The sequence below is a fragment of the Rattus rattus genome, chromosome 8, assembly GCF_011064425.1.
Source record: "Rattus rattus isolate New Zealand chromosome 8, Rrattus_CSIRO_v1, whole genome shotgun sequence".
NCBI classification, from domain to species: Eukaryota; Metazoa; Chordata; class Mammalia; order Rodentia; family Muridae; genus Rattus; species Rattus rattus.
In genome coordinates this window covers 72,905,310-72,923,033 of record NC_046161.1, presented here as the reverse complement: position 1 = coordinate 72,923,033, position 17,724 = coordinate 72,905,310, and the positions used below count along the sequence as shown (strand labels likewise).

Genomic DNA, 17,724 nt, shown 5'->3' with positions numbered 1-17,724 from the left:
ACCTGTGTTCATAGACTCCAAATCTCACTGCCTAGAGCATAAAGTCCACCCATCTAGAAGACCCTCTGTTGCCCAGGATCTCCTCAAGTTTCCTAAGCTTTGCCCCCTGTTAAATCGGGCCAAGTCCTCTGCTGCAGAAGCACCGGCCCCGTCACTTCTCTGAACGCACTCTGCTCTTGCCCCTCACAGCTCCTTTCGCATTCTCTCATCTTGCTCCCTGCCTCCCCACCAACGTACTCCAATATTTAAAACACTACAAATCTTGTCATCCATCACTCAAGGCCCCCTCTTCCATAAGGCACCCCTCCATAACCTCCGTCTCCACCCGCAAAGCCAACTCTCCTTTCCTGGGTCTCCCTCAGCTTCATAAACACCCTGTCCTGCACACTGACAAAATCCACTCAAGTTGAGAGGTGGAGCATAAATGTGAGCAATGATCAAATGCCCCACGTGTGAAAATGTCACAGAGCACAGCATGCTAGGTGTTTCCGCCTTTACTTTTCTCAGTTTACCCAAATAATAAGTATTAATCCCACTTTCTCTGGAAAAGAGAGTATCCTTGATGATAATTTTTAAAGACTATATCTTTGATGAAATTAAAGTTTAGTCCTTATAAAACCTAACATGAGGGGGGTGGGCTGGGGAGATGGCTCAGTGGTTAAGAGCACTGGCTGCTCTTCCAGAGGTCCTGAGTTCAAATCCCAGCAACCACATGGTGGCTCACAACCATCTGTAATGGGATCCGATGCCCTCACCCGGTGTGTGTAAGGAAAGCAACAGTGTATTCACATACACAAAGTAAACAAATCTTTCTTAAAAAATGAACATCGAACTAAAAATTTTGACAGACATTTCTTCATTAATAAATTTTGACAGACATTTCTTCATTAATAAAAGTTTTAATGTAATCCATATCAAATAAACTGCTAGTTAAGTAAATTTTTAGAAAAAAAAAATTGGCTGTTTTAAGGAACACTTTTTTTTTTTTTCCCGGAGCTGGGGACCAAACCAAGTCCTTGCACTTGCTAGGCAAGCGCTCTACCACTGAGCTAGATCCCCAACCCCGGCAAGGAACACTTTTAAAAATATATTAGACAAAGGTCATTTGGAAGCAATTCTCCAAGTTCATATTTCTTTTTTTTTCTTTTCTTTTTCTTTTTTCTTTTTTTTTTTTTGTTTTGTTTTATTTTTCAAAACAGAGTTTCTCTGTGTGGCCCTGGCTGTCCTAGAACTCGCTCTGTAGACCCAGGCTGACTTCAATCAGAGAGACCCACTTGCCTCTGCCTCCCACGCGCTGGGATTAAAGGCGTGTGCCACCACTGCCCAACCACATCCATACGAGGAAACGTAGCCCGTCTCCTTTTACACTTAAAGATGCAGGGCGCACACTCTCCCAGTCTGCCTCCTTTCTCCAGGGCACATGCTTAGTACTAAATACACCAACTTACAGTGGCTGTGAAGTTGAGCGTTGGCTTCAAGACAGTAGTATAATCAAAAATCTCAATGACGTAGTCATGTTGCTTGAAAAACACATTGGTACTTGCCTTTCTTGAGGTACCTGTATTGGAGATCGCATCATTTAGGCTGTAAAAGTACCTTTTCACCAATGGGGTGTGTCCACCTAAGCTTCTTGTTGAAGGGGCTAAAGATACCAGGGCGCATGAGTCTACTCCCGTTACGGACTACGATCCCAAGAGAAACACGAAGGTTTAGCATACTCTTCTCCCTCGGTGGTGTACACCATGAGAAGAAAACACCGACAGAATAGGTTTTGTTTGCTGGGCCGACTGAATCAATCTGTTGAAATAGTAATACAAGATTCCAAACAACTAACTCTAATATTCTTATTAAAAGAGTAAACAGTCCAGGAAGTAACGAAGGAGAAAAGAAAGAAGACGAAGCCAGCCAGTCCACTGAAAATGTAGACCCCCTATGTGTTTCTCGGGCTAGAAAAGCAGAAGTGAAAGCGGGGGGGGGGGGTCAAATAAGCAACTATTATCATATGAAGTTGAAGTCCCGGTTTCACAGAGCCTGAGTTTCACTGTTTTATGAAACACTCCACAAGTTAAAATCTTCAGCATTAAATACGCTCCCCAGAAAAGCACCGAATCCCCTCTCCTGAGACTTGCTAGCACAGTAAACCTCAACAGACAACAAAGAATTTTACCTTCGTTGAGGCTACAAACCTGTGAGCGACTCCGTCACCGTAGCTACGATCTCTACGGGCCCAGGGAAGACTGGGTCCACCTGCTCATAATTCCCGTCCGAGACCTCCGTTGCCTTTTTCAAATTCATTACCTTTTTCATCTCATCAGCATCAAAAGCGAAGTTTGTGAATCCCTTTATCTGTTTTGTTCAAAAAATCCATTTTACCTTTCACTTTAGGAATTCAAACTCTAGAAACAAAACTCACACTCAGTCATATTGGACAGTCTTTTATTCCCTCACCTAATGCTAGAAAGGTCTTGATTTTCTTACAGACGTATTTTAGTAAGGCTGTACCTTGGTTTTTAGAGAAAAAAAAATTAAATTTTCCACATTGCGATCTGAACTGTAATTTACCACATCTGTATCGCATTATGTTGAAAATGGGTATAAACTTTCAATAAGTACTACATTCTCCTGTTGTTCCTGTAATTAATTTCTGTTTTGTTCCTTTGTGATTTTTTTTGAGACGGAGTCTCAGAAAGCACCATCTGGCCTCATTTTTTTTTTTTTTTCCCCCCCCCGGAGCTGGGGACCGAACCCAGGGCCTTGCACTTCCTAGGTAAGCGCTCTACCACTGAGCTAAATCCCCAGCCCCGGCCTCACATTTGCTAGACGGACTAATTATCCTCCTTTCTCCACCTCCCTGATGGCTGGAATTATAGGTGGGTGCCACCACACCCCACTGGGTCCTGTAGTTTTTGGTTTTTTTTTAATTGAGATTGAAATTGTCCCCCATTAGATTATAAAAGATCTGCAAAAGTTACCTCAAAGTTTTTTGTGATATTTTTCTTCTTTCCCCAAAAAGATAAAGGCATAAATGTAATTGACAGACTCCCCTTCACTGGCTTCCCGTATGTATACCTGAAAACAATTTTTAAAATACTGTATTATTACCTTTTCAACTCAATGGTGTCAGAGGAACACGATAAAAAAAATCACCTTCAATAAGCATACATTAGCAATTCAACAGAGAAGAATTACATTAAAAGTACACCTCGTCTACAATTCAAAAAATAAAAAAAAAAAAAAAATGTTAGCACTGTTATCCCAGCAGTCAGGAGGCTGAGACGGGACACGTTCGAGGCCAGCTTGAGCTACTTCTCAACCATCCGTCCCAAGAAGACAGAAAACACCAACAAAGCACAAAGAATGAAGAATGTTCTTAACAAATAGTGACTCCTCAGATTAGATCTCCTAATGAAACTCTAAATTAAAGCATCCAAAAGCAGCTCAAATGCAGTCTGTCCCCACCCACTGAGAGGACGCTGAGGAAGTTTGAGCATCTCGGAAAGGTGCAGCTTCTCTTACAATAAACTCTAAAAACCTAGGAAGAGCTCTCAGTGCTAGAAACCTGGACTGGCCATCACCTGGATATCTACAAATGTCACACCTGTAAAAATGTTTGAATGTTAATTGAAGTAACAATCACCATGGCCAACTGTCCCACATCCCAGGACTCTCTGGGAGGGATTATCAGACCTTAGACTATGGAGTGCCAAATGCATTTATAGCTACCAAAAAAAAAATTGATTTTTTTTTTTAGCAAGGAAACTTGAAAAACTAATTTTTTAAGCATCATTCCAAATCCATCTTCTTGTGTCAAACCAACTTCTCTGTCACTTCTCGGAGAATTTTCTTAATTATTCCTTCTCATAATGGCAGCATTTCTTCCCGTAAAGGAAAGGCGATCTTCAATAAACCATTTTACTGCCAGAAAGTCTTTTATAAAATGGGTTTTTCGAATCTCTATTTCAAACGCTGGGCTAACTCTTAAAGCCGGTTTTGCTCTGCAGTTTACAAATTGTAATAGTAAACTGATGTTTCCTGAATCTGTTAATTAGACACAGAAATAACCTCTCCTCTGGGCCAACTCCAAAGCAAACGCAGAATTTTCCAAATTAAGAGAAAGAAAAAAATCCACCTTCAAATATGCCATCCTTCCAAGCAAAAGCAATGTCGTCATTGGCTGGAAACCATGACATCAAAATCACTCACCCTAACCCTTGGCAACCTTTACAGTCTTGTGAACTGTAAAGGCAAAACCAGAATGCCAAGATATCATGTTTTTAAAAGGTTGTATCATGGGGTGGGGATTTAGCTCAGTGGTAGAGCGCTTGCCTAGCAAGCGCAAGGCCCTGGGTTCGGTCCCCAGCTCCGAAAAAAAGAAAAAAAAAAAAAGAAAAAAGGTTGTATCATAGGATAGATCAGAGTGCTTGAAAATAATGATTTAATGTATTCTCAAAGGCAATTTTATTTTAATTTTGACTTAAATATGAAGCAGAGGCTACAGAGAGATGACACGGTGGTTAAGATTTTTTCCCATTCTGAACCATCTCCCAAGCCCCTAAATACCCAATTTTTAGAAATGTGACAGTGCATTCTACAAGCTCCTTCCTCACTAGTCTGTGGGAAATATTTTAGGAATGACAGCTTGAAGTAAAGTGACAGACATCAAGACTTGCGGACATCTGTCCTGTGCTAAATGAAGTCTCGCAGAGTTGGCTACTACAGAGTCTATTTTAAAAGGAAAACCTTTCTGCTAGTACTCTTAAGTATGGATGGAGGGTTTTGCCGTGCTGTTTTACAACAGTTTAGAGCCATACCAAGAGGCAAATGCAACTTACTTTGCTGTGACGTTACCACGTAAATACTTAGCCTTCAAAGAACAGTACAGCGGAGTCTGCAGAATAACTTCGAACTTCGGTAACACTGCAAAAGAAAATCAATCCGTCAGGAGAATCTACCTCACCAGCCTCTGCAGCTGAAGCGCACAAAAATGAAGAGTTGTTCTCGTGAGTTGAAAACTGGTATTTCTTGAATTTGGCTTTATTAGGATGCACATGCTAACATAAATTGAAAGGCCTTTATGTAACTCAATCAGATATCCTTACTTAGATCAACTTTATGTAAAAAACGAAATGATCTCGTTTGCTTGCTTTAAATGTGTTTGTTTATCTACTTATTAATTCGCATGTGTGCAAGCACCGGAGAGTATGTGCGTGCATTCCATGTGCAAGAGGTGTCTGCAGAGACAAGAACATGGAGTCCTGTTCTCATCTAGAACTGGAACTGCAGTTACAGGTGAGCTGTTTATGTGGGTGCCAGGAACCAAACCGGGGTGCTCTTCAAGAGCAGGCAGCATTCTTGACCACTGAACCATCTCAACAGTTCCCAGAAAATGCTTTGCAATTAATGCTACGCTAAAATAAAGTACTCTCCCACAATAAAAATGTTTGTGCTTTTGGTTTGAGCCTATAGAAATGTTTTTATAATGTCACTGATCAAAGAAATACGAGAGATTCCTATAAGGGACCTCACCACACAATTTACATAAGAAATACCAAAAAGGCTCATAAGTCAGTAAAAGACCCCAAACCTATGGGGCCAAAGGCACTGAATGTACCAAGACACTGATAAACTCTAAACCAGTCTAGGAGAGAGGTTCAAAAAAGTCAGATAGGGCAACTATGAGCCTCCCACACACATGCTTCTCCAAAGAATCCAAAAGCCCTCTCTTTAAATACTCTAGGTTGCCCACGAATCACCCCACAACTGTACCTCATCAATACCCTGTAACCACTCAGCACCAACACAGTGAAACATGAAAACAGCACACAAAAGTTTTGATTGTGCCAGCCATGGTGGCTTACCTCTTTAATCCCAGACTTGGGAAGCAGAGACAGATGGATCTCTATGAGTTCAAGGCCAGCCTGGTCTATGTAACAAGTTCCAAGCTGAGACTACCCAGTGAGATCCTTTCTCAAAAAATAAACAAAATAACAAACAAACAAACAAACAGTTGCTCCCCTATGACTTCTCCCTGAGCATTGACCAAAGGGAATAAAATATGAGCCACACGTTTAATTTTTCATTTCTACTGATTACATTTTTTAAAAAGGTAAGATGAATTTTGCAATAATTTCCTTAACTTGTATAAAATCTTATTGCTTTAAAATTTAGCCGAAAATGCAAAATGTATTATTAATGGACTTCCTTTTCCTTTCACTAAGTGCTGAAGTCTGGGGTGAATTTTACACATATAACGTATCTCTATTGGAACCAGATCCGTGTCTGTATCTGTTCGCCTCTATATGGTGAGGGGCTCTGGGTGACACACAAAACTCCAGTTAAGGAGTCCCAGAACAGCATGACCAGCATAAGCTAAGTAGCTTTTACTTGTTTTAATTAGTTGGGAAGAAAACAAAAGGGAAATGTGTGATGGCGCCTAAGCCTGCGGCATGACAGCTGCATCTGCTTGTGTGTTGTCTGTGTCCACATCATTCTATAGAGACACAGATAATCAACTAAAACAGATACTATGGCCTACAGAGACCAAAATACAGCTTTCAGTCCCACTGCAGGAAGTACATTGCTGGCCCCTGCTCCAGACCATGACATGGATAGGAAAGGACCGTGGGAGACAGAGGAGGTGGAATCACAAAGATGCAACAAACCTCGTTTCAGAATTCTTTTTCCCGAATTAAAAGTGATCGCAAAGGGTTGTGTAAATCACATTAAAGGGCTCATCTGCAAGCTCAAAGACACTGCTTGGCTTATCAGCTCTTAGGGAGACCTTATGTTTTCAGTCATCTCTGTCTTCTCTCTGTCACTGCTCTCATCTGTGTGCTTATAAATGCAATATGGCGCCTGCAGGAAGACGTTCTACCTTAGCTAAACACCCTGACTCCCCCGTGTTGACCAAATAAAGACATATGGAAAGCAAGTGATGTCAAATTGATAATTTTGGTTTCTCTGGTCCTGGGAACTGACCTCAACTCCAATGTTCAGTATTCAAAGAGTCAAAAATGAATATTTTATAGTACAGAAGAACCAGCTGCTTGGGAGATCAGGATGAGAAATTAACCACAAATCTGAGGCTAGTCTGCTCTTCGAAGCAAGTTCCAGACAGCACTACAATAAAGAAACCTTCTCTCAAAAAAAAAAGGAAAGAGAGAAAGAAAGAAACAAACAAAGAAACATAGTAACAAAGAAAGAAACAAAGAAAGGAAAGAAAGGACCAGAGGGCTGGAGAGACAGCTAAGCCTTTAAGGGGACTGACTGCCTTTCCTGAGGACCCAGCGTTGATTCCAAACCCTATGTGAAAGCTCAGAACCATCTGTAGCTTTGGTTCCAAGGGGATCCAACGCCCTCTTGTGGCTTCCAAAGGCACAGCACACATGTGGAGCACAGACATATGACAGGTAAAACATTCATACGCATAAAATAAAAAGAAGTAAATCTCAAAAAAGAACATAAAAAGAAAAATTGTCATAATAAAAAACTGTCATTGTGGAATTTTAAACATTGTCTACTGTTTGCTTTATAGTGTAATTTCAGAACATTTGCAAAGATATGTTTAATCCTAGAAGGAATACTAACATTATACCTGTATTGGGATTTTTATTTTAAATAAAGTGACTCTTGAAATTTTCTCATCCCTATAGAAAGTAATAAATGCCCATTTTTCCTTCAAAAGCAATAAATAACACTTACCATAGTCTAGGACCTCAAATGACTGGTAATACAACTGATCCTATTGGGAAGAGAAGACGAAATAAATACAAGTTAGCGTATCTTACCCTCTTCTCCGCATAAAAGTATTTAGAAAATTAATTTTTAACTAAATTTATAATGACTTAAGAATCAAAACTACTTTCCTCTGTGGACATTTTTTTTCATCAACTTCAAGATGAAGCTTGTAAAACAGAGTTTTCCTTCCCAATTTGTTCATATAAAAACACTGGAGTTATAACTCAGTGTTTTAGAACATGGGGTGTTCTTATAAAGAACCCTGGTTCAATTCCCAGAACCTACACCACAGCTCACAACTGTCTGTAATTTCAGTTCCAGGGGACCCGACACCCTCACACAGACGTTAAGTGCAGACAGAGCACCAATGTACATAAAATAAAAATAGATCATTTTTTTTAAAAAAGTAACTTCCTTAAGAACATGTCATTTAAACAAATTGTTTAATCTGATTTTCATCATTTGCAAAACAGAAATGAGTTTGCAGAGTTCATAAATTAATGAAGCCATGACAACACATACCAAACAGAAAATGACTTTAACTTTGTTTTGGATAAGACTTTAAATTGCAGGGGAAAAAATTGAAATTGTTCATAGTTAAAATGTTTATTAGTAATCAAGAAGACAAAGTTATCATGAACCCATATTCCACCTTCTAACCCCCTGAATTCTTTTCTACTGTAACATTTAAACCAACACTTCCTACCTGCTTTAACAGATATTATCGATTAATCCCTTTTCCAAGACTCACAAGAAAACAAGGCTCCTCATTCATCAGTCTTTAATGCAATACTGTTTATTTAACCTCAAAACCGTTTCAGCATTCTAAATGCTGAAAAATATGCAAAAAAAACATACAAAAAAAAAGCAACAGAATGTTGCAAATTCCATTTAGGGTCAGAGGGTTCTTAAACTTCCATTAATGCAGTAGTTGTTCTCTTTGCTGACAAAATGAGTTCTACAGTTTCTAACTTACAATTCTAATTACAAATTCTAAACGAAACCTCAGTAAAATGGTTAAGTGATTTCCTGACTCTTATTGTCTACAGTTGTCATAGCAGACAGAGCTGCACCATTAAAATAGCAGCTTTCCTAGAAATCACAACCCATCTCAAGTGTGATTTTAAGGTTTTTCTTGGTTGGTTTGTTTAGTTTTTGTTTTGACTTGGTTTAGTTTGGGGGGTTTTTTGTTTGTTTGTTTTGTTTCGTTTCGTTTTGTGGGAGGCAGTCTCTTCTTTGTATAGCCCAAGATGGATTGATTCAGACTAATGGTATAAACTCAACTAAAACCAACGGTAATCCTCCTGTCTCAGCTTCCCACAGGCACCACACCTGGTTCCCATTACTTAACCTTAAAAGAAAAGACACAGTTCACTTCAAAATACAGAACAAATCTTTACGCACTGACAAAATAGCTCTCTAGGTCTGAGATGTAAATCAATGGCAGAGCCTTGGCGGGCACACATCAGTATCTGGGCTTAATCACCAACGCTGAAATAAAAGTGTTTACAATTTGGTTTAAATACCATCATTTAAAGGTTATACTAAATAGGGGATGGAGAGATGGCTCAGTGTTTAAGAGGCATTTGCTGCTCTTCCAAAGGACTCACGTTTGGTTTCTGGTACCTACAATCAGGTGGCTCCTGACCACCTGTAACTCCAGTTCTAGATCTCTTCTGGTCTCTGTGGGTACACAACATACACACACACACACACACACACACACACACACACACACACACACACAGCCTTAAGAATGGATCAGCCTTAAGAATTTCTGTATCAGCAATCCCTATAAAAGAATATTATACACTACATGTATCTGATTCACTATAGTTAGTTATCTTCAAAATCCAAATCAAGAAGGTAAAAGCATGGTGGCATACACCTTTAATCCTAGAACTCAAAGGCCAGAAGCAAGAGGATCTCTGTGAGTTCAAGGCCAAACAGGACTACATAGTGAGACCTGGTCTCCATGTGTGTAATCAAGCATCGAATTTGATTTTCAGACATTAATAAACCTTACAGATGCAGAAATACTTCTACTTTGTTTAAAAAAGATCTTTGGGAAAAAAATAAAAGGAATGTAACTGTTGGCTGACTTTCCAGGAAGCTATAAAATTAAAATCTGCCCCTAAATTGAGTCAGCACCAGCATCCCTAACAGTGCCTCTAGCAATAAGATTGTGGGGAATAAGATGAGTTTATTAGGGATTACTTACAGAGTGGTGTACGACTAGAGAGAGTGGGGGCATTCTTCAGAAACTGCCCCACTGCCACCACCAAGAAAGTGGTGACTCTGAGATCACAGTGAAATTGGTATGAATCTGCTCAGAGTCCTACCTAGTGTAAAAAAGGAGTAACTGCAGGCTCAAACAACGGAGTGCTACCCTATTTTAAAAAGCAGAAATGAGCCAGGCATGGCGATGCACACCTTTAATCCCAGCACTTAGGAAAAAGAGGCAGGTGGATCTCCCAGTTCAAGGCCAGCCTGGCTACAGAGAGGGCTACATAGAGGGACTGTGTCTCAAAACAACAACAAAGAGTATATAAATCACTACAAGTTCAGACACCGTGAGGCACAGACAAAGCCAGACACCAGGAGTGTTCTTTGTTTATTTGTGCTCTGTCTTATCAGAGCTTATGATGCTCTCACCAAACATGGGAAGAGTCCTTTGTTTTGTTGCAATCTGGCACACGAAACAGCTGAGAGGTGGCTCGCCACAAGGGCTGTCACTATGAGTAGGATTCAGAGGACCAGACTCGCTGTGGTAATTTACCTACCTTACCTGACTTGCTGATAAAGAATTCTAGTCTTTGAAATAGTTTGCTTTACTACTGAGGTCAACACAAATAAACACATGGGAGAGGGGTTGGCTCAGCGATAGAGATTCAATTCCCAGCACCAACATGGTGGCTCACGACCATCTGTAACTCCAGTTCCAGGGGATCCAGTGTCCTCTTCTGACTTTCAAGGGCAACAGACATGCACATGATACACAAGACTACATGCTGGCAGGACATTTTATGATAGATAGATAGATAGATAGATAGATAGATAGATAGATAGACAGACAGATAATAGGTAGGTAGATGATAGATAGATAGATAGATAGATAGATAGATAGATAGATAGATAGATAGATAAAAGATTTTTTAAAAGCGTGTGGCATGAGATGATCTCTATTGGGTTAATTAAAGTTCATACCCAGCAAACATTCATTAGTACCTGAAAATGACATATGAAGTTCTAGAAAGGTACATGAGTTCAAGATTCCTAAATCTCTAGCCCAAATCTCAACAGAGAAACTCAAATCCCCTTGCTAAACAAGTCTAGCATTATGTCCTCCCAAACATCCTGTATTGGTTTATCTATTGGAGCCTCTTCCCAGTAGCCTTCCCCATGCCGTACAGAATGCCTCTTCTCAGCCCTTGGTCCTGCCAAGTCTCCATGCCCCAGTGTAGGGGAATGTCAGGGCTGGGAGGTGGGAGGGAGTGGGCGGGTGGTGAGGGAGCACCCTCATAGGAGCAGGGGGAGGGAGGATGGGATAGCGGGATTCTGGAGGGAAAACCTGGAAAGGGGATGACATTTAAAATGTAAATTAAAAATATCCAATAAAAGGAAAAAAATACACATCATTAAACCTGAGATGGTTTGAACATTGCTATTCAATTTTGTCAATGCCCTTTAACTTGATTAGAAAATCCCTATTGCTTTTTAAAGATTATACATATACAATTTATATACATACAGCATACAATTTATATACATGCCTACAGATGAAAACATTGAACAAATTACCTCCGAATAAATGACTCTAAAATTGTAAAAAATAAATAAATAAGTAAATAAATAAGCAGAATGCTTCTTCTCTCCCACAATACCCTGCGCCCTTATTGGCATAATCATGTACTTTGCTCCGTCCTCTTTAAGAAACTTTGAAATCCTTAGAGCACAGTAGCTAATTCAGTATGCTGTTGGTGTTTATTGAATGAATTTGTGTACAAATGAGTGAACCGGTTGACCTTCATCCCCAGTCCAGTGGTGACAGTGGAGCCTCAGCTATCAGACAGCACCTCTTGGGAGATCTCAAAACAGCTTTCTCCTATAAACAGGCTATACTGAAGAGGCAAACAGAAAAGCTGACATCAGAGGAAGCTGAGGAAAAAGAAGCCAATCCTCCCTCTCGTTACCCCTTTAACTGTGATGGCAAACGCAGAAACCATTTCATAACTGAGTGCTAACAGCACGCTTTACGTCACGCAGTGTTTCCCCTCGGTGCTTACAAGTGGTAAATGCAAATCAAGAAACGAATAATTGTACGGCCCAAAGAGTCTGGGAAACGGATATGAATTTCACAACAAAAGTGAATTATTGTCTGTTGGATCATCAAGAAGCTAGGTCAGTTGTTCAATGAGTTTGGTTATTTTTGTAAAACACTTGTATGAAATATATATTCAAAAACGGTAGAAGAGAGAGAAGCGCGGTGGCAACCATCTAAAATCTCCCCGCTGGGGAGGCCGGCACTGCAGAACTGCAGGCCTAAAGCAGACCAGCCTGGACTATAAAAGAGTGCAGGCCAGTCTGGGTGACATAGTGAGGGCCTGTGTCACAGAAAAAAGGGTAGAATACTGAAATAGTTAAGGTTAATAACAATTTTGACAATTAGTAGCTATTGGTGCCACAAATAATCACAAGAAAATGTGTATACTAAGCAATGTCAACGGTCTAGCACAGGGAGCGTTTTTTTTTTAAAGGGCCAGACACTAAACATTTTAAACTGTTGAGGCCAGATGCTCTCTGTCCCAACTATACAACGGGGCCAACATAATGAAAAAGCCGCCAGTGCGTCCTGAAATCTGGAATGACAATCCCACCAGCATTGTTATTTTGCTCAAAACTGCTTTGGCTATGTGAGGTCTTTTATGATTCCTTGAATTTTAGGATGTCTTTGTTTTCCATTACTGTGAGGAATGTTTCCCAGACTTTGGGGATCCCACTCCGTCTGTAAATTGTGGGAAACAGGAAACGTTGACTCACTATTAATAGGATTACAAAATGCTGCAGCCACTCAGGAAGTCAGTGTGGAGAATATTCAAAAAGCTAAAAATAAATCCACTATAGGACCCAGCTATAGACCACTTATTAGTATACACCCAAAGGACTCAACATACTACTCCATAGCTAATTACTCAGCCATAGCCAGAGAGTAGAAACAACCGGCCCAAACATCCTTCAGTGGAGAGATAGATAATGAAAACGGGATGCATGTGCACAATGGAATACTATTCAGCTATAAAGAAAATGAAATTTGATGAATCTAGAAAAGATGACATTGGCCAAGTGTGATGGCTCATGTCTTTAACCCCAGCACTTGGGAGGCAGAAGCAGGCAGAGCTCCTAGTTTGAGGCCAGCCTTGGCTAAGAATCGAGTTCCAGGGCAGCCAGGATTACACAAAGAAACCCTGTTTTAAAAAAAATATTCAGGCTGAAGAGGTGGCTCAGTGGTTAAGAGAACTGACTGTTCTACCCAAGGTCCTGAGTTCAATTCCCAGAAACCACATGGTGGTTCACAACCATCTGTAATGGGATCCGATGCCCTCTTCTGGTGTGTCTGAAGACAGCAGCAGTGTACTCATATACATAAAAATAGATATTAAAAAATATTATTCAAGCAGGGAAGAGAGAGGCAAAGATTAAAACAGAGACAGAAGGAACACCCATTCAGAGCCTGCCCCACATGTGGCCCATGCATATACAGCCACCCAATTAGACAAGATGGATGAAGCAAAGAAGTGCAGACCGACAGGAGCCGGATGTAGCTCGCTCCTGAGAGACACAGCCAGAATACCAAATCTAATGCCAGCAGCAAACCACTCTGAAGGAATCAGAGAAAGAACTGACCCCATGTTTGCCAAGCACAGAGCTTCCAGGGACTAAGCCACTACCTAAAGCTATCCATGGATTGACCCTGGACTCTGACCTCATGGGTAGCAATGAACATAAAATGGAAGGGGGAAGCCCTGGGTCCTGCTAAGACTGAACCCCAGTGAATAGATGGGGGGGGCGGCAATAAAAAATAAGGAAGGGGGAGGAAGGGATGTTTGCCGGCAGGAAAGGAATCGAAATGTATATAAGAAATACTCAAGTTAATAAAAAAAATATTATTCAAGAGTCCCAAAATAGGGGTTGGGGATTTAGCTCAGTGGTAGAGCGCTTGCCTAGGAAACGCAAGGCCCTGGGTTCGGTCCCCAGCTCCGAAAAAAAAAAGAACCAAAAAAAAAAAAAAAGAGTCCCAAAATAATACAGGGTATTGCTGTTGCCCTTGGTTGTGGCCCGGAGGTTGAAGGTAAGTTCGAATTGCTGAAAAAGCCATGCACTTCAGTCACAGGGCTCAGAAATTCAAGCTAGAGTTGAAAATCTCCTCTTCCCCAAGAACTAGTTTTCTTTGTACCAGATGGTGCCATGCAAATTGCCAAAGTGAGGAAATCCTACCCAGATGCAATGCTTATAAACCAAAACAATAATCAGGTTGGCAAGCTGTCCCTAAAAGCGCAATGATGCCTCTTACGCCTTGGAAGTAACCAACGAACACCTGTCTAATTGTCCAATTGGCAAGAGAGAAATCACAGATGGCCAGGGAAACCATGAATGTTAGAGGAGAATTTACTACTGCCACTCTAGACCAGCGTGATCCCCACCACATCCTAAATGCCTGTCCTCATACTCACAGATAACTGTAGCTCTCGCCCCCATCAAAGCTTTGCTTTGTAATAGGAGGAGACCGTAGCAGGAAATCACAACTAGTCAAAATAACAAGAGCAAGTGACTACGCAGTGCCTGATCCTAATGGAAACTTCTAGAGCACAACCCACGCATCTAAGGTTCAAGAAACATCACAGAAGAGGGAATAGAAAGATTGCAGAGAGCTGTAGGACTGGAAAGTCTTCTGTAAGACTATAGCTCCTAGAAATGGCAGAGAAGCCACTCTCGTGATGCTGTCACTAACAGTATGGCTGCATAAAGTCTCAAGCAATGACAACACTCACAGGCATGATGACGTGGAAGGGACGTCTCAAGGGGCCCCTCCCCAGGTGAAGAGCTATAGACAACTAACAACTGCTGAGAGAGGGAGAATCAGTCATCCCCAGGGACAAGACCCTCCCAGTTGGTTGTCTAGCACCAAGTGGTCAGCCTTAAAAACATACACATTCAAGCACACTAAATAGATTCAGCAGGTTGTATTTATATACTTAATCATATATACAAATATATTATTATTGTTGTATGTATAACTATATGTATAGTTTTAAATATATGTATAACATATATAATACACAACAATAATAATCAAAGAAAAAGAGCCTACAAGTTTGAGAGAGAATAAGGGGAGGTTACCTGGGAGGGGTTAGAAGAAAAGGGGAAATGATGTAATTATATTTTAACTAAAGTTTCAAAAGTTACTAAGAAAAATAGCAAAACATGCATTTGAAAATTAATATGACCGTGTTTGAATAAGACTTTGCCGTGGTGCCCCTCCCTTGGCCATTCACACATGTAAGTATATCTTACAGTCTTCTCAGTGCCTCTATTCCTCACAATCCTCATATTATCTTTAATAAAATTTCCAACTTGCTTCATAACATGCTTTTCAAACTTTATTTATAAAATAGCCAAGCACTGGTAGCACACACTTTTAATCCCAGCATTCAGGAGGCAGAAGCAGATGCATCTCTTTAAGTTCAAGGCCAGCCTCATCTACGGAGTGAGTTTCAGGACAGCCAGGGCTACACAGAGAAACCCTGTCCAAACAAAACAAAAGACTTTATTTATAAAATAAATTTTAGGCTATATTTTATCTTCAGGTCTGCATAATGACTCCTACTCTAAATAAGTATTGATTAAATGCATTTCCAAATTATTCTGTATTAGTTCTAGGAAACCAAGCTAAGCTGGACTAAACTAAAAATAGTGACCAAAAGCAAGTAAGTAATCAATGATCTTTTGTGGGATACACAAATTTCTTTGAATAATTTTTATTAAGTTGAAAATAATTTAATATACTTCAAAGTGAATTTCTATGCTAAGTATAGCTAATCAAATAAAGTTACACTCACTGTGTCAACCACTAGAGATAAAAGCTGTGAGGAGAGTTGCTCATCTTTTACCTCAGACCTAGGGAGGAAGACCTATGGTCTTCACTTAGAACAATCCAGCAAGCTGGATGTGACCCTGGGGGCCTCTTCAAACCAACATGTGCACGCTCATGGAACACTTAGAAAACTAAAAAGAGGTTACTCACTGACCAACCAGGAGAAAGAGCAGAGCCAAGAATATATTCTGTGCCTGGCAGGAGCGAACACGCCTTTAACCATGACACTCGGGAGGCAGAGGCAGGGGGATCTCAGAGTTTAAGGTCAGTTTGTTCTACAGAGCGAGCTCCAGATAGCCAGAGTTGCGCAATGAAACACTGGAGAGACAGAAACTGAGAGACAGACAGACAGAGACAGAGAAAACAAGAAGAGAACATGCTGTGTAGGGTTTGTTCTGCACCACCTGAATGCTAAAGAAAAGACATTAGCAAAATTCAAAAAGGAGGGAGAGGAGGAGAGGAGGAGGACACTAAGGAAAGGTGGCACTGTTTTAATGCTCAGAGGACTCCAATGTCAGAAGCCCACAGTATCACAATGAACACAGTCAACCATACTTTTGTAGGACAAATACCAACTTATTCTGTGTCTCGTCTTGATACATCAGGGAGAAATCTTTTTCTCCCACCCCCCAAGGAGAAAATTTTTTAACCCTTCCCCTTTCTTCCCTTCACCCAATTCAACCTGGACCAATCACAGGTGGCCTGATGTCCAGGATCCCCCACAGCGCCCCACTCAGACTGAATCCCCTCTTCAACTACCATAGTCACAAGCCTTTGACTCTGACCCATGGCTGCTCTGAAGTCTCCAGCTGCCTACCAGCTCAGAGCCTCACCGCACCGTCACCTCCACCTGCCTTGCTGCCCTGCCCATCCCGAGGTCCCTTCTGGTCCACCTACTTAAAACATGCATGTATAGAGCTGTCTAGAGTTCAAACATTCTCTACTACAAATCCTCTATTTTTCAGCAGGGAAAACGCAGCACTGAAATGACTTTCCCATGGTCCTTCAGCTGAATCGCTAGGGCTCATTTCTGCGACTTCCAAACCCGTGCTCTCTGCATTTGTGCATGAAGCCTGGGGATCTGGAGCATTGTGACTCCTGGTCCACTGCTCTCTAATGCTCTCTAGGTTAAGCACATGAAGAAGCCTAGGACCTCTAAGGTCCTCGTGACTCTCAACCCAGAGCTCTCTGTCACATACGAGCCACCTCAACTCCTTATTGTAAGGTGGAGTCTTACACCTTACATGTGCACTGACCGGTGTTGCCTCTGGTCTTGCACACAAGAGAAAAGTTCCATGTTTCCAGCATCATTCAGATCCTTACTAACCTGGATATGCTTGACTCTATTATCTATAAAGTACTAGACAATCTTCTTCCTCCTTTATTTTTACCATAAAATTGTTTTTTAAGCATATAAATAAAACATCATGACTAAAGTATCATCATATAAAAAGCGTCGCTGTATTTATTCTGACTCACTTGGAGGAGTGCCAGTTAACACAAGGGTTTGCCAAGTGACTGAGAATATTTATTAACATTTACGTTGCCCTCGCCTTGCTGTGCTTAGAGCCCAAACATCTGTGCTCTGAACCATAGTTATGATGTCTTTCTCTAGGAATGTCAACCCAGATCATGCAGAGTCATCTACGATGGGCTTAACAAGCAAGAGATGTCCTTTGCCACTAGGAGCCACTGACTCAAAATCATTGAGTGCAAGCATAATGGACCCATTCATCCATCCATTTGTTTCACCATTCTTTCATCCACTCCAAGAGAAAAGGAAGTACCAGGCGCCCTTGACGGAAGTAGAAAATACCTTCCCTGCAAGGAGAGCC

General features: G+C 40.9%; 1 protein-coding gene across 1 annotated transcript in view; it reads right to left on the bottom strand.

Annotated features, from left to right (window-relative positions):
- The window catches only part of Cd109 (CD109 molecule), a 108,137-nt gene that overhangs the window by 56,889 nt on the left and 33,524 nt on the right, over positions 1-17,724 (bottom strand). The window contains exons 6-10 of the mRNA XM_032911187.1: positions 7,702-7,741; positions 4,833-4,917; positions 2,973-3,069; positions 2,187-2,346; positions 1,449-1,558 (exon numbers count right to left, since the gene is read on the bottom strand). Of these exons, the coding sequence (XP_032767078.1) occupies positions 1,449-1,558; positions 2,187-2,346; positions 2,973-3,069; positions 4,833-4,917; positions 7,702-7,741 (492 nt within the window). The remainder of the gene's footprint in view (positions 1-1,448; positions 1,559-2,186; positions 2,347-2,972; positions 3,070-4,832; positions 4,918-7,701; positions 7,742-17,724) is intronic.